This window comes from Wasmannia auropunctata, unplaced genomic scaffold, assembly GCF_000956235.1.
Source record: "Wasmannia auropunctata unplaced genomic scaffold, wasmannia.A_1.0 LD335844.1, whole genome shotgun sequence".
NCBI lineage: Eukaryota > Metazoa > Arthropoda > Insecta > Hymenoptera > Formicidae > Wasmannia > Wasmannia auropunctata.
Window position 1 is genome coordinate 210,785 of NW_012027046.1, and position 25,865 is coordinate 236,649.

General features: G+C 39.2%; 1 protein-coding gene across 1 annotated transcript in view; it reads right to left on the bottom strand.

Annotated features, from left to right (window-relative positions):
* Positions 1-25,865, bottom strand: part of LOC105455748 (neurogenic locus Notch protein) — a 234,994-nt gene that overhangs the window by 195,819 nt on the left and 13,310 nt on the right. The window contains exon 2 of the mRNA XM_011699287.1: positions 713-791. Within this exon, the coding sequence (XP_011697589.1) occupies positions 713-791 (79 nt within the window). The remainder of the gene's footprint in view (positions 1-712; positions 792-25,865) is intronic.

Sequence of the window (25,865 nt, forward strand, 5' to 3'; positions counted from 1 at the left end):
CTTGTCTTTCCCTCTCACCCCTCGTCATACCCCTCGAGCCCTCCTCGGTATCGCTCTTTATCCCCCCCTTCTTGGACCCGGTCGTCGATCGCCAACTCGGCGTGTAAAGGTGCGTTTACTAGGCGAGCACCGACGAACGAATCGATTTGTTGTAATACGATTCGTTGATTGATTGAAAGAAAATGAATCTCATCCACGCGAATAAAATTGAATAATATATTTGAAATTATTTCTTTTAACTTTTTTTAACTTTCAATATAAAGAGCTCGCCAATATAAAAACAAAATAAAAATAATAAAATTGGGCTAAACTTTCTTTAACTTCTCTACAGAATTTACGAGCGCTTTCTGATAAATTCAATAATCGAACTCTTTCTGGGTTGCATATTTCAATATCTAATTTTTTTCTACACTGTATTGCTATGTGTATAATGTTATTGATTGCATATTAATTCAATATATCCAATTTACAGCAATCAAGAATGCAAGCGACGCAAGGAAATCAATGAGAGTGAAAGAATTCTGACACGAGCCAATGTCTGCGCCCGCGTGTGAGTTGCATAAACGTCTTGAAACTCGATCGAAGCAGTCGTTTCACGCGCAATCGCACGACACGCATGCCGAACGATATATACAAGCTGGCGACGGAGAGGCAGAAATGTCGATTCGTAATTACAATAATGAATGTGATAGTGTGGCTGGTCGCTACTTACTTGCAATGTGACTCGTCGCGCGGCGATGAAATGCAGAGTCCTCCGTTTTTGCAAGGGCTCGGCGAACACGACACGAAACCTGTAACAGCAACAAAAATCTCAGTTATTTTATGGGGTAATAAAATATTAAATAGAATACAATATAACTAAATATATTGTAATATGGACATAATATATGTATAGCTATATGTAAATATAATATCAATTTGAGAGAGATATTTGATATCGCGATAAATATTGCATAAATGATAGGAGTTTTACTTGAAGACCTTCTCTCCCCTCACACTGCGCTTAACATAACGAGCTCTAATAAAAAATTTCAGGCTTTTTATGCGATTCACGAATGACTACACGAGAAACGAACGCGAAATCTCGCTTATCGAAACCTCGCTGCAATTAGAGTGCATCTCGGAGCCACGAAGAAAGGGAGTCCTGCAACGGGTTCGGAGGGAGAACCTTTGACATACCGTGCAAATTGAACTTTCGTGTAGGACCCGACGAAGAGGACGGAGATAAAAGGCCGAGAAGGCGAGAAGAAAGAGAGGGAAGAGGAGGGGGAAGGCAAAACGTCTCGTATTCCAGGAGTACTTTTTTAAGAAAGGGCGAATATTGGTGGCTCGCTCAATGCTGCCAAGGAGAAAGGGGACTGAACGAAATACCATTCGCGTCGCATATTCTGCTTAACCCCATTGCCGCAACCTCGACGCGGACAATTTCACACGCACTCGTAACGTGCAGCGTACATTCGGCGAAACAGGTAAAAGCGTCGCCATCAAATTTCGCGGTTTACCAGAAAATCTTCCGAAAGCCCGATAGAGGCAACGCCCCTCCCCACCCGCGATTTATTGGAATTTATTCGATGGCGCCTTCGTCGATACCGAGTACCTGGCGCGTAAATTCGTTCTTGTTGCGACGCGTACGTTTTGTCCGAGTGTATCGCGGCGACGACACGCAGTAAAAGCGTTTTACGACCGCGGAGAGGTGAAATTTTTATCCTTCCCATAAAATTTAATATCGCAGCCGTCCGCGTGACGCACTTTCGCGTGTCGCGCGTAAGACGCGCTAAAAGGAAGGGCTAAATCGCTCGCTGCAGAAAAGCGCGCGTTTAAGGGCTCGATTAACGTGGCCGGCGTGGCACATAAAGCACTATGAACAACTAATGCACGTATGCCCAGCGCCCGGTATAATAACAACGTAGCAAATAACCGCTTAGCGTAGACAAGCAGCGTAGAGAGGCGCGCGGAGAGAGTGGAAGCGTCATGTACTTATGTTTTATCAGAGTACACCGTAACGGAGGGCCGCGTCATTTACGTGAACCCCCTCCCTCCTCCCCCCCTGCGCCTTCCCCAGCCCCCCCTGCTCCCCCGTCATATCGTCGTACAAGGAACTCTCAACTTCCTGCAAGATTATCTTCGCATAAATTTGCAAATTTTTTAAGTCATACCTACTCGCGTCGCTGCTTCAATTTTATTTTTATTTATTGTTCGATTTTGTATTTATGAATGAATCTACTTTTTATACAACCATTCTAAAAAACTATTGCATACCCTACTCTGTCGTAAATATTCCCGATTCAATATCCGCATCCATCATGCCAAACTGTCAAAAGGAAGAATTAGCAGTAAAGTCTGTGACGTAATGAGCACGAGACTTCATGAGGTCGCGTGGGACGCAGAAAGTCGTCTTAACGTTTGAAAATGTCAGTAATGGCACACATTATTCGGTTCTCACTTCGCTCTCACACGCGACACTTTGTGACCGCGTGCGATGCTGGACACGACCCGAATTCATAAACTTTATACCGCATAAATCTTTTTATAAACGTTCATAAATCAGCCAGATAATTCATATATGTTTCTTCCAAAAAATATATATAGAAATTCTTCTATAATGGAAGAGCATTTGTCTTTAGGAATTTATATAAACGGATACCTTCTTTCAGTCTGCATGAGAGGCACGAAAATACTCAAAATCGGAAGGAAGCTCCATAATTTTTAATTCGTACTTATTAGTTTAGCTACAGCACGTACATCGAAATTACAAATGGTCGTTGGCTTGTCAGGGCCATCGGAACGATTCAATTTGTTTGACGGGGCCCGACACGACGGAGCGAAGCTCGAGTGACGCGCGCAATGAAGTCGACCAGCTGTCAACGTCGCCGCGTCGCGACGACAACGACGAGAGCGAAGACAATCGGCTTGGGCGACGCGTCGCCCCGCTCGCGACCAAGACGGATGAGATCAGTTAAACCAAACTGCCTTCGTGACAAATCCTCCGTTTCCTCTGTCGCTTCGCGGCTCTGTTCTCCGCTCTCCGTCGACGCACTTGCGTGTACGCACGCTCGCGCTCTCCTCTTTCGTGACCACGCTCGTCCCGTAATTCGTTATACGTGGGACGAGCAAACCGTCTCTCTCCTTTTCGGTGTGATTCGTCAGGATTTCCGGCTGCCGACACGCGCGATTAACCGTCGCAGCCAGTGCTAATCGAGAGGAACGGTCGTGTTCGGCCGGAGAAATTGAAGCACAACCGTTGCGTCACCTATTGTTACGGTCGTAATAGATTTCTCGCACTTGGCCGTTCTTCGTTACTGTTATTGGTCGAAATAGCAAATGTATTAACCTTGAGTTTTTTGTGTCAAGGCTGTTTGCGAAGAAAGTCAGAATGGATGGGATTGTCACGCCAGAAAAAAAATTAATGGATACTGTACTTTCTATTGCTATTTTCGTAAGAGGGATTTCCATTATAATTTTTCATCGAAAGAGCAAAAGTTTAAAAAATTTCTACACACACATGTAAAGCACTTCGCCCGACGATGAAATTAGAAGCAAAAAAAAAACGTGAACGAACGAACGAGTCATTAAAGAAAGATTATTGCATAGGATGAATATTTAATTATGGCGGTTGCGTAATCGCCATGGTATTTTCACTTTCAACCTCCGGCGAGGCAGCTGTACCATCATGTGTGCTCGCACAATAATCTGCATTATTCCGAGGAAAAATGAGTTTAATTGTTTCAATTCCAGAGTAAATTACTGCCACGGTAGAAAGCCACTGTTGAATTACGCCTTCCTTCCTGCTCTCGTCCGCAAAATTAATTCGCGCTAGCGCTAATAATGGAACCTCCGTGCAATTTGTCGCAAATACGGGAAACTAGAGTTACGCCATTTATGTCATTTATGCATAAAATTTTGTATATATAAACATTTTATCTACCTCGAGGTAAATGATCTTGCAATTTACCGTTCCATCATTAAAATAAAATTAATATCTCTTCTCCACAATTCCTGATCCTTCTTATTTACATATAAATATTACTGGTAAAATTAAATGACAATTAACTGTGGAATTAAAATAATTTTATGTATCAAATTTTCACGGTTTCACGTCCTGTATCAGTTCTCTCCTTTCTCTTTCTGCATTTCAACCAATTAAATCAACATATCATTTTTATTTTCTCCTTTCAATATTATATAAAACAGCTATTGCACGCCACTGCAATCTCCGATATCACAAGAATCCGTGATACGCTTCGCGAGAGCGAACAATAACGCGTGGAATAATACGAGCTCGATATAGGACGGACTCCTGCAGGGTCGCGCGATAAAGCGCGATAATGAACGGCGCGGCGCAATCCGAGATTGGAATCGACTGTACACGCGCGGGTGCGTGCCATCACGCGTGTCGTTGGAATTGCGTGTAGTTATCCTCGCCGGTACCGGGGTCATGTTTAAACCCCGGCGCGGCGGCGGTGGAACGCGGCGGTATTTTGCATCAGGTCGCGCGCGCACCGCTCTCGGTATCGAACGCGCGAAACCGTGCATCGCGCGCTTACGTAAAACCCGATATTCCAGGCCCGGTATGGAGACGTGCATGTAAATGTTATGCATTTACGAGACACGCCGCCGCGCCGCGGCAATGATGCACAATCCGCGACGACCTCTTTCTCTCTTTCTCTCTTTCTCTCTTTCACGTGTTTCCCGCAGGATGAACGATCGCCCGATCGCAGTGGCCGCATACGGTACGTACATGCGAGCCCGATATAAATCTAGCAGAGGACAAGATTGTACACTCTTTTGCTAATGCTGAAAATTTATTATAGGCCTTATTATGGTCTATCAATTTTTCAAAATAGACGGTAATGTAGGAACGCACGATTAAGTACATTTTTTTACCGAAAAAGAATATATTCTAATTTCACTGAAATATATTACTAACAATAAGCTTCATTGCGACACAGAACAACATGCATTATAAAATTGCAGAGATAATCAGAACAGGAAAATACGAATAGCATGAATGTCTACTTCATTTAAAAATACAAATTACCAAGTTATAAATAATTTTTGGTTTTCAAATGTAGATATACGATAATATGTTGTGCAATTTTCTTTTTTAACCCTTTATGCGAATAATGTTGCATATTTGCTTTATTATTTCATTTTTCGTGTGCGGATATAAAAATGTATCTAAAAATTCGGGACGTGTGTTAAATTACATTTAAAAACTAAAAATGGAAGTGAAGTTATAATATTAAACATACACGGAGAAAATTTTTTTTTTAATTTACTCTGAAATTCATTTTAATTGTGGGATAATATAGTATTTAGGCAAATTTTATTGTGCACTACAATAAATTTTATTTTACTACTGTAAAATTTATTGTAGTGCACAGTAAAATTTGCCTAAATACTATATTGTCCCACAATTAACATAATTTTCAGAGTAAATTTAAAAAAAAATTCTCTCCGTGTATAGTGTTTCTTACCAAAAAGTCTATATGGATTGATATGTCAAGATGTCGTTAGATTCTTCACTTAGATAATTTTGAATAAAATCAGTCAAAAAATTTTTTTTTAACAGCAAGACAATCCGCTAGAGGGTTGATAGTTAATTTATTTCTTTCTCGATACGATATTGATTGTAGTTTAGTACGTTACTATTGTTGATTTCGGTATGTTAATTAGAGTTCATTGTAAACAATTTTTTGGAAGCATTTCACTAAATAGATGACTGAAATTTCCCATCTAATACTGTATGTACCATGCCCGAAGCGCAACGACGGTGTCAATGCCATGGAGATAAATACAACGAGGCTCTCTCTGTCCCGTAAAGCATTAAAGCAAATATGTCTCTCTTGCCCTTTACTCACGCACGTATACTCCCCTCCTTATTCTGTTCTAACAGAACAGACTTCGAACCGAAGAGATATGTACTCTCAATCAGCGTGGGCGCCGATTTCTCGCCCGCCGCGCGACGGCTCCGCTCGATCCGCCCACGCGTAGATCAAGATCGATGCGAGGTGCGTCGCTACTTTTTTTTTTGCATCCTCGCACGAACCCGCAAGGACTCGAGGAAGTGCCGTTTGCGCATGTAACGTGTCCAATGTATCGTTTGACCCTCAAGGGAACTTATACTTTTGTTAACCTCTCAGATATTTTTTCAAAGTGAGCAAGGAAGGAAAATATTAATTAAAAGATGTATTATAAAAAGGACATTTGCTGCTGTAAAACGTCTCCTTTGTAAATTAGAAAATCGAGAAATTGACTTTGGCTAGTCGGTTTTGCACGAAGACGGAAAAGACCGCCCAACGAATGGCGCTCGTGCATTCGCGGCGCGCATTAGGTATAGTGCGTACGCGCCACGCGATACGTGGAGATGGAGATGGGTAGCGCGAGTCACGACCCTCGTGGATTACGTAACCCGCCACGTGTGCATAACCCCGTGTGGCGCGATATCACCATCGGGAATATCGGCGTGATATGCGGCTCTGCCTCACCGTTACGGCATGGCGCGGCGGCTGCCTCGATGCTCGTTACGTGCGCCGGACGTTTTCGCTCCCGCAAAACTCCCGAGGCGAGATTTAATTCATTCTCGACTCTAGGTAGAAGATCCACTTTTACTATTCGTGACCCAACATTTCAGAAGGTCGATGCACTGTATAGCCACCTTCGGGGTCAGGGGTTACGCGTGTGTCTCTGGTCCTTACGGTCGTGCTATCCGTTAGCCCGCATTTACGACCGCTCGCATTAAAAAAAGGGAAATCACCCGTTAAATTCTCGAAAATCCGCTTCCGATATCTTTAACATCCTTCGTTCCCCTCCGTTTACGAGTCTTCGTTGAAGCACTATAAAAATCGAAGTGCAGTCGCCACGAACGAATTATCTGCGAGTCAAATAAATTTAAATCTCTCGTCACTGACATCGAAAAACTTTCAATTCGAGATTCCATGTGTTCGCGTGTTTACGCGAACGTAGTTTTTATTTTTTAAATAGATATCCGGTGAGCGATATTAAATATGTAACCAGCGTATCTCACGTACTATCGGTTCTATCCACACATTTCACGTACAGAATGCTACTTTTACATAAACGTATAGCGAATGAGCAAGCGCTTGAAATTTTTAACTATTTAAAATCTTTAGTTTAATATTATACACTTTCATAAATGTAAAACAGCATCTCTCGCGTATTTAATATATGATATACGTATCGCAGAAATTATAACTTTTATTAGTATTTTCTGCATATGTGAAGTGTTCTTTACCCTGTAATATTGCAAGTAGTGAGTGAATACGGTCTGATAAAGACTCCTTTCATGTCCTGACATCACGGTTGACCTGCCTCGCGTTCCCTCTCGAAGAAACTCCACGGGTCGACACGAAGAGAACGTTTGAACTTTTGCTTCAACAAAAGTCTGCAGTATCATATACAGGCTCGATTCTACATGCTCGATGAATGAAACCGTAAAGAAAATCGTCAAGGCTTCGCGACGGTCGAGGTTGGTGCAAGAGAGTTAATCAACTGCATTGGCATTTTTCTGACGATGCCAATGAAATGTCGCGATATATTAGTATCAGTAAAAACAAAAGTTGTTAATTATTAGCAATTTTTAATCACCGAAAAATTTAAAATTATAAAAAAATCTAAAATCTAAGTGTAATTATTATAGAAACAAATTTTTTTTTTCATTTTTTTTCACATGTATATTTTTACTTTTATATTTAAATCTCTTTATACTCGTCATGAAATATATCTTCTCACATTAAGCATTTCTCTGTACGATGGAGGATATTTGTGAGGAACTTGTAGTTTCATATACCGCACTTACGGTACGCAAGTAAGACGACCGCTATATGCAATGATTTACAGTCCTCGGATTGACACAGTCACTGTACAACTATTGATAGCGGTTAATCAGTAGGATGGCAATAAATCATTAACCTATTATAATGCTAATGTCTAGGAAGCTATCGCGCCGTTTATCATAATGTTCTCAAATTAATAACTATTAACAAATCTGACGAGTTGTCGTCTATGAATTTACATCCATGTTATTACAGTGAACTATGTCCGAGGGAGACACGTTAAAGAATGTCCGTTATTTAATGATATCTTTTCGCACAATATTGTTTTCACATAGGTATAGTTATCTACAATCGTTACAGTCCATAAGTCGATAGCAAGTTTTTCTACAATTATTTTCTATTGATTTCTATCATTCTTATTACGCGACTTAACGAATAATATTTTGAATAATTGTTTTTGTCAGTTTTTCTTGCGCCTTATATTATTATCGATTATGCGATTTACCAGTTTATCTCCTGAAAATCAAACAAGATATATCCTCCCACGTTGAATTTTACGATCGTTCATTAACCTGAAGAAATCTTCCGCGAGATAAGGGACTCAAAGACACGGAAACTCAATTTCGAAAGATTAAAAGACGCTGTTTCGAGAGGTGCTAAAATATCGCTTTCTACTTAGAATTTTTCATTAATTTTAGTTTCTAAATCGCAAACATTGTTTAAAATTGAAAACAAGTGGATTGTAAAAAATTAAAAATCAGAATCAAAAAGGATTAATATTGACCCTTTTTGTATCGTTTTCCGAAATACAAAACACAACTTGGAAATGTGACGCGAACCTCACAAATTTGTTTCCTCACGCACCATTATATAGAAATTTATTCTTTTTCACGAGGATATCTTAATTCGTCCAAGAGTAATGACCGTAGAGAACTGCATCGCATTATGACGCTTTAAAGTGCAGTTTTCAACAGATAGGAGCGGAAGCCACTTTCTACCAGTGGCATGGGACACGTCATTAGCACGCGAACAAATCGTCCCTCGGGGCTTATCGGCCGTGTCAATCAGCGAGCTGCCGATGGTAGACACGTAAATTTTGCCGGTTGTGTGGGAAGAGAACGCTACGACCCTTTCGTCGAGGAGTGACTCTCATGATCTTGACGTCGCGATCGAAGAAAAGGTAGATGAATAGAGCGACGGAGATGGAAGAGCTGGTTTTAACACGCTAAACGCGGCGAGAATAAATCCTGAAGTGTTTTAGACGCATGTTTTCTTCAGAGAAAGCTGCTTCTTTTTTGATGCTGCATAAAAAGATGATCGATAAAACATTTTTTTTGTTGACGATAAAGAACTATATCATAACAAGTGCAATAAAAATAAGTAATATCTCTCTGCTTAAACAGAAAATATATCTTGATTATACTTTGATTTAACTATTATAACTTAATTTGCAACAACTTTTTATCGTTTCGAAATACAACAATATTTTTTTCATTAACATTAAAACAAAATACGAGATGAAACGCGTCGCGAGAACGCAATGCTAATTCCTTTCTCACGAAAATCTAAACGATCCTTCTTGTTATCCTTGAAAAATCTCAAAAACCATTTTCACTATTGTTATTCGTACGCGATTGTTACGAATCACGTCTAAGCCGCGCTTCGAAATCGTTCGTCGTCATTCCCGGCACGATTCGAGACGGCTGGCTCGCATTAGCGGGCCCATTAATCACAATTACGTGAATTCAGGTCCTGGCACCGCATGCGTGCATGCGTGCGTTCGTGCGTGCGTGCGTGCCACTCACGTGCGCTAAAAGCGTCTCTGTATATGTGTGCGCGCAAGTCCGCATCTCGCGGATGAGGACACGCTCTCGGCGGCGGTGAGAAACGCCACAATTCACCATGGTAAAAAATACCGCCCACTGGACAACCGGCGACAAACCTCCCCCTCCTCTTGTCGTCGCCGTTCGCAACGGGTGGATTATATATCCCCCGGACCCCCAACCCTATACCCTTCTCTCTCCCGCGGCCGCCACGGAATCTCGATTGTGCACAGAAAGCTTCCTGAAAATCATCCGCTCGGCTCGTTCGCGGAATTCGCGCGGGCCCAACAAAATAATTCTCGTGGACCGTCCAGTGTTCACCGACCCCATCTTTCCGGCCGCACGCATACCGTCGAGGACTCCCGTTGATTTCGTGCTATACAACTGTGCTGTTTTCGTGCAGTTACAATTCGTTCCCCGAGGACGCGAAAAGATTGCGGAAAAAAAAGCGTGAATAACAACAGCGCCGTGAAGTTTTTCCACATATCGATAATTAACGTAAAAAGATTGCTGAAAGCCAATATATAATTTAGAAAATAATTACATTTAGTCACAGTTAATGTAGAACAAAGTTCTGAATATAATTCTAAATATAATTTGCATCAAATTAAATATTAAATAATACATTTCGATCCAATTTTATGGGTTATAAATTATTAATTGTAAGTTTGAATATCCCTTGTGTTTACATAATGCTTGCAGGCAAAGATCGTTAAACGTCAAACAAGAATAATCTCCATGAAAATACGTCGGTAGATCAATGACAAGCATCGATAGCGTGAATGAAAGCCTTGAATGAAGTTCGACGTTCACTCGTACGCGGCAATGTACCGGCGTGTATGTAAACGTATATCTCGTGACTGTCGTTAAACGCACAGCTCGAGCGGCTACGCGCGGATCGTCATCAGCGGCGCAATTCCCGTGAGCAATCCTATTTTCATCTAATATATCTAAAAAAAAGACAGACGCAACGTTGTACGTTTGGCTATAAGAAGTAGCAATAAGTCTAACTTCAATTTACTTTAATACATTTTAATGATTATTAAATGATTTATCATCATTATTTTCATATTTAAGCTATCGTTATTCAATATATAGAGAATCCGTTCTTAATTTTTACTTGTACGTTATTTTCTCGCGCTCCTCATTTTTAAGATAACTCTACTTGATTAATGATAGACCAGGTCAGCTCTAAACACGGTAGATTACTTAGAGTCTGGCTTAAGTGTCTCTGGAGCCGCTCGCCTGAAGACGTGAGGCAGAGATCGCTGCAAACCGGCGGAAGAAGAATTACCCGGCGTAATGGACGCGCGCGCGTAATCCGCTATAACGCGCACGTCACGCACGGCTTTCGAAATCGCAAATAGCGGCGGGATGGTCAAGGGGGAGAAAAAACGCCGTCTCGCGGCTTTGTGGACCCGCGGCCGCGGCCGCGACCGCGGTGATTTTCTCCCCTTTTAGCACGGACGCGCGGATACAAATCCGAGACGCAACGTGATTTCGCGATCGCGGATTAGAAACGTAACCGTTACGATTCCGGTTGTGAATGCGGTACAAGTTTTCGTTATGCAACGTGGCGCTTTCAACGGCGTGTCCACAACGATCACCGGATAATTTCCTGTCTAACTGCATAAAATTGGCCTGTAGGCTTTCACGCATTGAGAGATTCGCGCCTACGGCAGGAAGTAGTCGTTGACATCATAGACCTTGTGCCGGAATCGATCTAAACATTTACATATGAATTGATATATCCGTTACCTACATACAAGCTTTTCCATTGTTAAGTACGTGCACAAAACAAATTTCTTTTATTAGAACGGGTGCTCTAGTTAAGTAAATTACATTGCGCTGAAAGTTGCCTTTCAAACTTTTTAAAAGCTGCTTTGACAAATATGAAGCCAGTATCTTGAAGAAACAAGCAACCTAAATCTATAAAAATTCAAAATATTCAGACGTTCTTTAATTCTATATTCAATATTTTTATTATATTATATTATTGGACGTACATTCTCTTACGTCAAGCAAAATTAATATAGTGGCTGTTACGGAAAGAAATAAAATTTACACAATACATTGTTTTTGAGTGCAACTTATATTCTGCAATAAATTTCAAGGATTCCTCCACCCCTCGTTTCACGTCCATTTTCAACAAAACGCGATGGTCCATCTCAACAGCGGGTTTGATCTTCAGGGAGTACAAAATGGAGAAGCTCGTATAAGGTGCGGTGTTGGGCGTCGAAGACGCGTGTAGTATTTGCGCGTTGAAGGACTTTTACGGTATGGCAGCGGCGTATCCGCTCACTACAGTCAATCGTAAGTTTCATGGAAAGATGGTAAACACAAAATTTTTTAAATTTATTTAAAAAACTGTTTATTAAAATTTGTTTTTCTACTTTAAGAAAGTAGTTGCAATCACTTCTCTTATCGTATTATAAGAAATTTTTTTTAATCGAAGAGCATTATTGCAATGTAAATATTATAAGTAGTCATTCCATTAATTGTAAATATACAAAAATTATAAGTATTATTATTTTATATATTTAATATATTTATGATTATTTTAATCGCCGAAGAATTAAGTTAAATTTTGTATAAAAAATGTATAGTATAAAAAATTTAGATTCAACCTAAGTAATTAATTGTTTCATTTGGCATACAATTAATTCTTTGAAAATGTAATAGTGTGTTGTGCGCAGCTTCCTCGCAGCGTCTGTGGACGTCGTGTAAGGGACATAATGCGAATTGCGTCCCATTGTGTGCCCATGGACCCATGTGCATACAACAGAAACCCGCCTTTTCCTTCGTTATGTACGCCGTGCCGCGGTAGTCCTCGGCACGCGGTGTTTACTTTGACGAGCGCGGTCGTAAAGTTCGCGGACGATTATGCTTTTTTTCCTCTCTTTCTCTCTCCCCCTTTCTAGAGACCCTCCCCCGTACGGTAAGACCCTCGAAACGATACCCACTTGCGAGTTCTGAACGTACTAAGGCGCTGGTTTGAAGAATATCGCTACCGCACGCAAAGGTATCAGTGCCATCGCTACCATAACGCTACATTGTTAAGAAAATTCGTCGGTACTATATTGCGACTCGTCGGCGAAACGCCTTCGAGAAAATGTTGCAAACCAGGGCGAATTTCTCAGACCTCTTCACAGGCTATCATCATCGGTCTTTCGCAACGACCGCACCATAATTCATCGTGTGCATTTCTCAGCAGATCGTAATATTTTTCGCTGCGATAAAAATAAACCCACTTTCATAAAATCTTGCGAGTTCGACACAGGTTGGTTTAGTAGACCAATTTATCCGATATATAGTATATAATACTTGTATAATTGTACAATATTTGTATTTCTTCGACACAGGTTAGCATTCTGATTCTTTTGTACTGCAATTCAAATTTTGATAGAAAAGTTATTATCAACTAAACAAAAACGTGAAGTTATCATCCCATATTTTTATCTTCTTATTTTTTACGTTAAAATTATTTTTGAAAATAATTCAAGAACGTCATATCGGAAACGCTCAAATTTTTTCGGAAAAAATTGAACTTCTATCAATTATATCAAAATTTTAAAAACTTGATTCTCTCCGTAAAAATTCAAAAATTTATTTTATCATATAACATGAAAGATAATCGATTATCTCACAATGAATGTTAGTCATTCACGTTAATATGTAATGGTGGCAATTTATTGCGGGCAATGTTTTTCAGGCCCGAGTTAATATTTTTAACGTTCGGCAACTTTCTGCGAGCCTCTTTTAAAACTGCCTTCCGATTCTGTTCTCCTTTTTAATCTGTTCACGAATGGGCAGCCGCGCCGCACGGTTATTCATCGAGCCCTGAATCGTTTGTTAAATTATCGCGAAATTCTGCTGACAGCCGGCGTGATTGCGATTTATGAAGCGACCTGGAGATATTTTTTATCAGTTCGTTAACTCCATCTTTATCCTTGCTTACGCGCGCCGAATCCTTTTCTGATCGTGTAATTAAGGAATTCTTATTCCTTTAAGGAATAAAGGAATTAAGGACATATCTTTTCTGATGCAGCACCACCTGTTATTTTGTCGGCGATGAAATGTTCGGTAGCAGATACGAACGAAAGTGTTCCGGCAATTAAATGTTATAATTATAAGATATCGCAGAGATTGAGCGTAATCAGACACAATTGTGCAACGTGCGATTTATCAAAAATGTTATTAACGGCTCAACAAATCAACGGCATGTTTGAAGCTGCTTCGATTTGAGCGCAAATTTATTTAACGTAACACGAATGCCGATTAAATTTGTTTGATATTATATATTTTTCATATTAATATAAATAATATTCGCAATCTTTCAAAATGTATTTGTACAATTTTCATAAAAAATAGTACTGTTTCATACTGTAGTTATTACATTGCAATGAAACACTCAAGTTATTTTTATATATCATATAATAAATAAAATAATGTCTAAAGAATTTAAATGTGAAAGAGATTTAAACTTTAAATTATATATTAATAATAAGTCGCGCGCGCGCGCGACTTATAGTAAGGTCTATTAACCTATTAAAAGTAAATAAACAATTCATTTATAAATCAGTAAAAATATTTTGCGGATCTAAATGAATTAAGTAGAAATAACTCAGAAATCAATTTTTAAGAATTGTATACAAAGGGCGATGAATAACTGGGATCTCTTCTAACGTAAAGGGCTCGCTTGCTCCTTTTTCCCTCAAAGGTCGTCGGGGGCTTCTCGTGGCTCGCGGTGTCTTATTATTCGGGAATTCCACCGCCGGTGCGCATAATATTCGCGAACACTCCGCGGGCCCACTCCGCGCTCCCGACTCGTATTCCCGGGGAGCGTTTTCCATGCGGCGGCGGGCGGACCGGACTAGCCGCTCGTCCGCGTGCAAAAACGCGCACGGGTGGGATCCTTTTTGGCTTCGCTTTTTGCCGTAGGGGTCGGCCGTAAAATTAGCATAACTCCAATATATTATCCGCCTGTCCGTGGACGAGCCACAAAGTCCCGTGCTTATGCAGCCCGTGCGCATAACGCCGGACCTTTTACGAGCGGCCCGATGCGGACCGAAAGCGCAGTTTCATTGAAAATAAACTTGTCGGTCGCGCGGATAATTGCGTGTACGCCGCGACACCTAGACGGCCACGCGACTCTCTCGCCCAACGTAAACACGCGTGTGCGGTATTCCACGTGTCTCTCTGCTAACAATCGCCACCCGTAGATCCGTCGTAATTTCGGAAATCGGCAGATTCCTCGAGAGGGAAATAAAATTATTTTTCGTTTTGTAGCTCCGATCCTAAGAATTGCGTAGGAATTTATTCTCTTGAGAAACATCACATTTATTTAAAGAAGACGTTCTTCAGATTTATTCTCGTCACATTTTAAAATTAAATAATCTACCGTCTTTTTCCTAATAAAATAAGATACATTATTTTCAATTTTTTTTCAGGGGAGAATTTTTTACATCCCTCTTTGCGTCAAAATAAAATATTATCTTAAAAATATCATAATGTTTTCCAAACACCTAAAGATTAAGCCTTATGATAACTGACAAGATTGTACGCTCTCCTGCTCGTAGAATTCATCGTCAAAAGTGCTGAAAGAAAATCCGATAAACTTTGACGGAAGGTTGCGACCCAACATCTCGACTCTCGACGAGGAATGCTGGTCGCGTATCAGAGAGGACGGAGAGCAGGGTATCTCTCGATATTCGATACCCACTTCGACACTCGATACCTAACTAGACCGGTCGTCCGCCTCGAATACGGACCGTCTCGTTGGAGCACTCTTTTCTTACGCCATTGTCGACCGCTTGTCGTACCTCATCTTTCTCCGCAGGCTGCGTCGGCACCCTGACACGCACGAAAAAACGAAAAACGACCGAAGCGACGAGAGATATCGCGAGAATCACTGAAAAATATCATTGGACAATCGGTTCAATTTTCATCGACCGCTAAAAAAATTTCTTCCAGAAAAATTACGGTAGTAACATTGTTTATTCTTACGATTCATATCGTATAATGTACAAGTTCTTTATTTAAAATATATAAAATTTTCTAAAAATTTAAAAACATAGAATAAACAATAAAAATATATTTCAGCTAATTTCAAAAATAAATTAAAACAATTTTCATATATTTATGAGCGTTTACCAATAAAATTAAAATAAAATTAAAAATTTTATATTAACCATAAAATTATACAATAGAAACATAAGGAAAATTATTTGATTAATAATATTTAATTATTAATATTAATATAATTAAATTATATTCAACTTTTATTTTCTACTAAAGCTTAATTTGATTATTTAATGTTTATAACATTTTTCCGAAAATTTCTTAAATTAATGTAAACGCTAATGATGCATTTACAAGAAAACTCTCATTTTATCTTGCACATATACACCGTCGGTGGTCTTCAAAGAGGACGATCCTCATCGAAGAGGGATGCCATTACCGCTAGCACGTAGCACCCGCTGTAATTGTATGCCCCCCTCTTACCTAGTCACGTCTCCGCACAGGAGCGGATCTATACAGAAACTAAGCAAACAGAGCTTTAATTCTCAATAATGAAATAAGCTCCACGCGACAATTTTACAAATACTTGTCAACCATAAAGTTATTTATATTAGTCTTTTATATGTATAGAATGTATTTATATGTAATGTATTTATAGAAAAGCTTATATATTCGCTACATTTTTTTTCTTTGTTGTGTTTCGAAACCCTGAAAACCGTTTTAAACCTCCTTCAATTTAATATCACTTTAATATATTCTCGTTCGATTTTGACGAAAGAGTATTTAACTTCAGACTCCAAAAATTCGTCATGCGCCTCAGTTGAAAGTAGTAATGTCTCCGCAGACATCCGGCACATGTTGACCGCGCGTTTTATGGCGCGCCGGAAAGTGCGCTCTGTCGCCGATATGTTTACCCGCTCGAGTACTCATGAACCAGAAGTAAACTCAAGTTAAAACATGTGTCTAATGTGACCATATTCGCAACGGTTGTAAAGGAAAGTGAAGATCAGTGGAGTCGCGGTTTTGTTTCTTCAATTTCTGAACGTCAAAGAAATGGGACGGCAAACCGCGCATTGTCGAGTAAATTTTCACAATAATAATCATCCAGAACATGTCAATATATTTAAAAATGTGAAAATAACACGTTTAATTATAGCGTTACCCTAAAATTTTTAAATAAAATAAGCAAAATTTATAACAAATTAATTATGTTATAAAAAGGAATGAGTTATATTTGATAATTTGATATTATGAGTAATATATATTTCATATATTCTATTTTTTAATGTATTTTCATCCAAAAGAAATAAATTTTTATTTTCGAGCAACATGTGGCATATGTTTTCTGTGGCGTCTACTGTCGGCGTGACACGGTCTACCGGGTGACTACCGGGTGTGCTATATATAAAGTATGAGGATATCTATTAAGTGTTTTGTATATGGTAATGCGCGTGATCGTTAAAGAAACAGAAGACATGGTCGTCGAACTCTCTAACTACTAATAATATTAAGTTTCCGTAATGTTAGAATATCAACTCGACAGATAGATCAGTTTCACAACTTGGAATTAGTCACTATTTAATTCTCCAAATCGGAGTTATCCGATTTCACTCGTGATAAATAATTCACATTTGAGCAATGTTACGGCAGATATTATCGATTTAGAATCTCAAGAGAATTCCATGAACGTCACAGGTATGCAGGATCTTAAGTCACGAAGCCAGTCGGGCTTTTGTTTTGACTGTTCTCATTGGGGATCTAAGGGTCTACCGTTTCGAACCCCAACGAACGAATCCACGAGGAGTCAAACGAGCAGAACGCATCGCCATTGTTTTCGGAAACCAAGCACAGGTCTGGTAGAAATAGAGAAAAGCGGAGTGCGGTTGGTATAGGTAGGACAGACCAGAGTATTGTATTATAATGTACATTACAATCGTTTGCCTAAGTGGCTCGTAGCTCCTATTGCACAATTTATGGCTGTTCGTTAGTTAGCCATATTATTTTCGAGGGATACGCATTCGAATTCGCATTCAGATATGCACAATGGTATTCTGTCTCTTCCTCGAGACATCTTTAAATTACATTATAAAAAGGATAGACCCATAAAATCGCACCGTGTATTACATTGCAAAATTTATAAAAGCCACGATCGTAACTATTAATCTTTAAATATCAAACTTTTATAAACATTTGCAAAGAGTATTTCGCGTTATTTTATTACACACGGTGCAAAGATACGTTTCATGAAACAAACGAGTATACATATTAGAAATACCGTTTCTACTGAAGAGGCCAATATTATATATGAATATTTGATCATAGCAAATTTCCTTGATTCGCCGACAAAAATGGAATAAAATACCGTTTACGCGCCTCCGTCGAGGACTACGATCGAGGAAAATCTTTAGGGAAAATCGACGGATGCAGCTGTTCGTGCCGATATTATCGATTCCTTAGTACGCGACAACGACGCGACGACGTTGTGTGTGTATCCGTGACTTTATACAGCCCTGCGAGGGGCCCTCCATAGCGGGTGGTGGGACGAATGGAACATCTGCCGGTGGTCCCGGCCCTTCTCCAAACACCACCACCTTGCACCATATTACACAGAGGACCCCAGCGCATACGTACTACCCATGTCGCTGACATTGACTGGGTTACGACATGCGTAGCACGATTCGTTTCACACTTTACACATTGTAATTGCAAAATGGAAATAATTGAAAATAGAAGTGAAAATTAAATAATACAACTATTTTAGCATAAATAATTTTTTGGTATACATACCAAACAGGGTTAATGCAAAATGAACTTTGTATCGTGAAAATTCTTAATTAAGAAAATACATTCAGATTGGCATTGTACTAATTTTATTTAAATAATTTTTTTCACGTAAAGTAAAAATGTATTACGAACGGTATTACGACTGGATCAGAAATTTAAAATTTAATGTTTTGCTAAACTTGAAAAATCAATATAATGCGAGACAACATAAAATTGCTCGTATTTAATAGACATTTTAATAATTTATATAAATTATTAATAACGATTTGTAAAACTAAAAGATAATACTATCATGTACCTCAATTTTTTTTCGAAAAGCTCGAATTGTCATAAATTGACACTACTTGCGACAATATTGTCGAGTATGATATGTGCAGGCGTTGAAGTCACTGACGACTTCAGCGACTTCAACGCTGCGTTAAAGTAAGATGCATGTCTTGAAAGCATTATGTTTTAAATGTGAAACGTTTCTTTACTACTTAAATTAAATAAATTTACAGAAAATTCTTAAAATTTCTTTTTCAATTAATTTTATTGCTTCTTAAAAAGGAATTTATCCAATTTGCTATTTGTGATATTTAAACAAATTTGCGAGCAATAATGTCAAAACAAAGCTTCATGACATAAATTAATACGTTTATTTATATCGCAGTAAAGTTATTTCTCGCTTAGAGACATGGCATTATAGCAACTGTAATAAATGTCTCTTTTGAAATCTCCAGACTTGCCCACAAATAATTCTAATTCTATCGAGTTGCTTTTATATGTGTATATTAAAGTAACATTAGCACATAAAATAAAATGAGAATAACCGCAATTCTCTTTTATGATGTGAACTTGATAGCATAAAATTTAGAGCATAAATTTCCCCGGACGACACGGTAAATTATTAATAGTGCAGTACTGTAAATAAACATTAGCAAATACGTCGTATATTTGTTTACCAAAAATCTTCTCAGAAAAAAGAGAAATGGAATGCAATATTAGTATAATGTTTACTCAACTTTATACACTTTTCGACAAGCATACAGATGAAAATACATTATTATCACGTTACGTCAATATATGACACATCGTGTTATCAATTAATACGTGTAAGATTATTTTTATCTAAGAAATATAATATTAAAAAATTTAGATACAAATATGTAATCTCTGAATTATTAAATAGTGATTTAAATAATACACACCTTCTACTAAAAAAATGATGATAGCTGACGTGTAATATCACGCATTTCATTCTTTTATACAATCTATATGCTGAGAATCTTAAGTAAAAAAATATTTCAAATCAACCTTCCTTAATATTATTGTAAGTATATATGTAATATAAATCGCGTAAATTTATAAGTGACAACAGCATGTCTCCACTTTAAACGTAGAGATTACTAAGAAGTCTCGACCCGCGATAAATAACTCACGTATCACACTCGCGGGTTTCCCATTCAATTATAAGAATGAACGACCAGAAGAAAAGCGTTAAGAGCCAATGGTCGTAAATTCAAAGGTCGTTTAAGGAGGGCAAACGGAGGAAAATCGAATGTGAAATAAAACAGATGGAATTTTGTCTACCAGTCGCCATAGCTATAAATCCCATTTCCTTCTCGGTAGGAGGGGGGGGAGGGAGGGAGACAAACGCGAGATAAATAACAGAATTTCAACGGTACATTGATTTGCAAATCGTTAGTCATTACGAGGTTAGTCTCCTAATGAACGCACGGTAACCTACGGTGCGCTTACAACGCGGCTTACAAGCATCCGCGATTACGAATCGGTGGAGCGTTAAAAGTATCTTCGGAGTTCTTCACTTCAGAATGAAGGTACAGTTACGCCGAGGTCTGTGTATACGCGCGGGACGTTTGCTGCGCCAGGTGCATTTATCCTAGCAATTATAGCGAGGAGGCGCGGCGATTTCAGGCCTGTCGATAGAAACAATTTACGCCCTCACGATCCAAAAAAGAAGAAAATCTATAAATAAACGCAAATAAAAGATGCTGAAGCTACCTCGAAAGACATATTGCGTATTACGAAAAATTCTAATTAGAAAATTATGAGTACACGAAAGTATATGCCGACTAATAATAGCTTTTCTCTCATATATCGCGCTATTTTTGAAAACTTAATTTTTGAAAATTAATAATGTAATATCGGTAATTAGCAAGAATGTGAGAAACACGGATCAAATTCATTAAATATAAAAACCAAAATTAACAAAGGCTCAGAAATTCAAAATTCAAATTAACATAAAGGAGCTATGAGAGTCAAGACTAGATGTTTATGCAAAAATTTTTAGATTTATAAGATATAATATCTTTATTATAATCGCCTGATTCTCACGCTACCTCGTCCTGGTCGCGACAGTTACGCAATATTGGGGTTGATCATTGCGTTACCGCGATTTTCGCCGTTCCGTTTCGCGCAGGGAAACAGTGGACGAGCACGCGAGACGGCCAGCGTGGCATTTCGTGCCAAACATAAAAAGTGACCCAGCTTTTGAAACTGTTGAGAGTGACGCACGAAATTCCGCTCACGTTCGAAAGTGACGTGAGTTGCTCGTGAACGTTGACGACGACAACGACACGAGCTACGACCGTTGTTTCGTCTATGTAACGGCGCGCTATTATGCAAGCGTAATCTTTGTTCGTGTTAAAGTTCGCATTAAAAGCGTATTAAAGGGACTTCGGGAGATGGGAAGTTCACTATGCTACATGTTGAAAAAAAAAGAGTTTACTTCGGACATATTTTACAGCATTTTGTACATGCCTTCTCATTATTAGAATGGTGTTGCATCATGCAGAGCTAATCAAATCTTTTTGTCATGCTTTGTCGAGCGATACACTGAGCTAGTAAATTATAATAAAAACAATTTCATATTAGATACGTGTTCTAAATGAATCAATGCAAAACATTGAACATCGAAAATAATTAATAATTCGAGCCATTAATTGTACATGTATTGGAAGATAGAGGTAGTATCGCGATGACTAAAGAAAAGTTGTTCATGTGAAGTAAACAATTTCCAGTTTATATTTAATTTCGACAAAACATTTTTCATACATTTTTGTTACTCAAGTTATCAATATGAATAAAAAATTTGTTACGTAAAATGTTAGAGATTTTGTCTCAGCTCATATATCTCAATCATGTTTCTAAACTGTCTAAAATTCTGTATTTTATACAATTAATTTTCTTTTTCTAATTTCTAATATCTTAAAAACCATAACCGGAAACCTTTTTCACATCCGGTGGAATTTCTCGGGAATTCTGAAGCCAAGGTTCAAAAAAGGTCTGTAGGTAAATAGCGTTATAAGGCATAGTGTCAAATATTGTCACATCTTATCTCACACGTGTGTCTTTTACTTGCGGTTATCGCGCCAAGAAAGAATATCGGCTATTTAATGGAAGGCAAATAAAGGCACACAAAATCTCGCGTACACTTTCTTTCGAATAAATGCGAGAAGGTCAGAACTGCAACTTAAGTTAATACATATCAGGAACAGAAAAATAAACGAGTTTATTTCCACAACCTATGTATTATTTAATTTCGTTAAAACCGATGCTTAAAATCGTCTCGTCATTATTGCATATATTCCGTAAACGTATATTTTTCGTATAGATACATTTAGAATTTATATTAAAATATATTCAAAATCTATGTTATTTGATAATAATTATTTTAAAATAAAATTAATTAATTTTAAATTATTTTATAATAAAATAAAATATACGAATAAAAAGTATACAAATAAAAATCGCGATATAAATTATTCATAGATTTCACAAAGTTAGTTTCATGTTTCATTCTGTACTCAGTGAGTACAGTGTACCCGATGCTGCAATTTTCAACAATGTATATTACACGTATCGTGCCTCGTCGTTGAAGAGAAAGTTCATACCTTGCGGCGGTTAAGTAACTCGCTACAGAGCTAATCCCCAATGAAGATTGGAGCGGGAGAGCTTTGATTTACGACAGATAATTAATAAAGAGAGCAGCGCGCGATTGAATATCTTGCGGATCTAACAAACATGTGCGTGGTCGTCGCGACACTAATTTAACTAGACGGTAAGACGGTTTTTTTAGAATATTCTTCTATTTATCTTCTCCGGAGAGATATATAACAAAATTTATCACAAAATAATAAAATTATTTATTTTCCATAGAAGCTTATTCATTTTTGTTAATAAAGTTATTATATAAAAAATCGATAAATGTATTATTTATTTATTTTAAACTGTTTCTTTTACTTCGAGGAATTTGAGACACTTCGAGAGAGCTAATAATATTTACAATGCAACGTCGCGTGTAATCATCCGATGATTAGACGTAATCAGTAAGATTCATTTAACGAGTCCATTAATACTTTCTCCGACATACTGGAAAGGTTAAGACCCCCGCAAAACTTGGAGAAACTTACGTTAGATATCACAGAGGAAGTCAGTTAGAATATGTTACGCCGCGAAGAAAGGGAGGAGATTACCACGTATATTATTTCTGCTCGAACAGATATGGACTTGTTCAAATCTCATTTAGCCGTGACTAAATTAATACACGTATGAAGTTACCACTCATCGTGCTGCGATCATTGTTCCGCAACTCACGAAATCGCGAATCACGTGTGTGCCTATTATCCGCGCATATAATTACACACCTTCGCACACCGTGAATCGAACAATGTCGAATATAAATTTCAATCGGCCGTAATCGGCTTGTCGTTTTCTGAATGAAGCTCCATCGACATGACTGCGCATCTCCCGACCTCGCCGGGAGCAAACTCGCGAGAGAAGTGAATTATGTCATAAGATCATTTTCCACGCATCATCCGATCGATTCTCATTCATTGCACACACCATTTCCATCGTTTCTTGCATCACTTTGCATCAAACAGCGGATATGATCGTTAATGTCCTGACGTTGCGCAAATATAAATTTCCGCCGAGGTGAAATTAACTCTAGATTTCCGAATAAACGAACGGATGTACATGAGTCATTTTACACGCACACATGTATAGCGTCTAAGGATGAAATTCTATAAAAATAAGCAAAACTCCTCGCGACGCAATCCACGACATGTAATGATCGTCCTTTTATTAAACATAAGAGCAAAACGATCTCTTCGCAATGGATCTGTGCAAAATTGCAAATCATCGTCGCAGTTGATCGTGAATAGCTCGTAGAGGTCCAAGCCAAGGGAGAGACCGAGCCCTTCTAGGTCGGTATAAGGTCTCAGAGCCTAGGGCCATTATACCTAGTATCCCCTCGGTATGTTCTTGTGCCTCACGATAATAAAGTCGACGCCGCGGCCGGCCCGGGCATGCCAGTCGCGGCGCACGTTATGAATAAGTACGCATAACGTAGCGACGTGTGTGTACAGGAACGTATCTATATTCATGCACGGGTATCGCCGCCGGGGCTCGGCCGAACAATACGCGAGGGAATACCGTATGTAAGAGTCGGCCTCCGCCGACCCTCCTCCGGTGCGAGGCATAAGGTTCCCGCAAACGTGGCCATTATGCAAAGGAACCGGGTACGCAAGTTAATTAGTTTATACCTACAGCGAGGCACTGAGAAACTGTAGCGATAATCGGCACGCAAATGCACCGACAGAGACGGAGCTTTCGCAACGCGCGCCGAAAAACTCAACCAACTCAGCGCGCGATTACTTTATACGATCGCGTAATCATTATCATTTATATGGGATGACTCGTCTAACGTAACAAATGATTTTCTCATGTGATATTTGGGATAACGTTTCTTGTTGCAATTTGTAACGACGAAAAGAACATTTTTAACGTATAAACTTGAATCTTTGATACAAATATCTGAAATTTTTATAATAAACTTTTAATTAATTTTATGGATAGTTAGTATATGAGATTTTTCATAAAATCGCCTTTCTTTACTAATATATGTAAACATCCTTCTAATATGCATATCCATTACGTCTACGTGCATATCACTCAGAAAAAATATATATCGTACAGGTGTAGGTATACAGCAAATATCTTTGTACACTCAAACAGCTTGTGTGGTTAATTAATTCAAACTGCATGTACATGCAAATGGATTTAGATATTTATAACGCATAGGAGATCAAAGAAACTGATTGATTATGCAGATTGTAAACGTAAAACGCCAATGAGAAATGTATTAAGAATTAATTGAAAGTCCCGCGGATATAGTACACCAAGGCAAATTGTCGATAAGACGGGCGAGGCAGGAGGAGGGGAGGGGGAGAGGAATCGATTGCAAATACCTCTCGATACACTCGGACGTAACCTGCATAAGGGGAAGTGGCAAGAAGAAGGATCGTGACTTTGGCTGCGCCGCGCGCAAGAGTCGAATGGATAATTATTATCACGAGGAGGCGCGCGCGAAAACAGAAAGGGAAGGGATCGAGATGCAAGCGAGATGGGGACGAAGAGAGAGAGAGAGAGAGAGAGAGAGAGAAAATGGCAGAAAAAGCAAGAGCAAGAGAGTGAGACTCGGCAGGGTTGCAAGGGACGGGCAAGATGAAGCGGAGGAGAAAGGTGTTGGATGCGAACACGTTGATCTGAGGTAGAGATGGTTCAAGGATCAATATACATGCACATTCTCTGTTAGTGCGCGCCGTCGAATCTGCCTTTCTCTCTCCCTCTCTCCCGTATCGTCTCTCTGAACCCTTTTCGTCTCGCGCGCGCGCGTGCGCTCCTTCTCTCTATCTCGTTCTCTCCCTCCTTCGCCTCGTTGACCCCAAATACCAACGCACGATTAAGTACTCGGCCGACGATTCTTTCGTGACCGGCGAGCGCAAAGAGGCGCGCGCGATATAAATGTCTATATACGCGCGAATGAAGATAACGACTGTGCTGACGGAGAAGAAAGATCGAGAACCGGTCAGCGCCAAAGGTCGAGCAACGAATTTTCCTCCGCTCGAGCGCAGGAAGCGCCAGCGAGGTAACCGCGGCAACGCTACCGGTACATATATCCAATATACGAGTGAAAATTAACTAAAGAATACAATCTATTTATATGTCACGTCTGTTAAAAGAAATATAATTATTGTTAGATCGCACTTCGCTGGATTGATAAATGAAAAGATTAGATAAAGTTGGAAAATTCTCGATTATCGGCATTATCGCATGCAATCTCGCAAGTAAATCCTTTAAAAGCTGATCTCGTTATCTTCTCGCATCTTGCCATGAATGTCAAAGTACCCCCGGTGGGATCTCGTCCGAGGGGAACGAGGAGTCACGGTGAAAACGTCGTCGGTTTCCTTCGTATCTCTCGCACCTGCCGCTGACAAGACGCCCAGGTATTCTCTGCGGCGATGGTGCCGGCCACCAGCACGGTTTTTGCGCGCCATCGTCCGGTACAGCAGCAGCCACCATCGGCAGCAACGCAACAGTTACCATCGAGATCCTGCCGCAATAATTCGTAGCCGACCGCCATATATGTACGTGC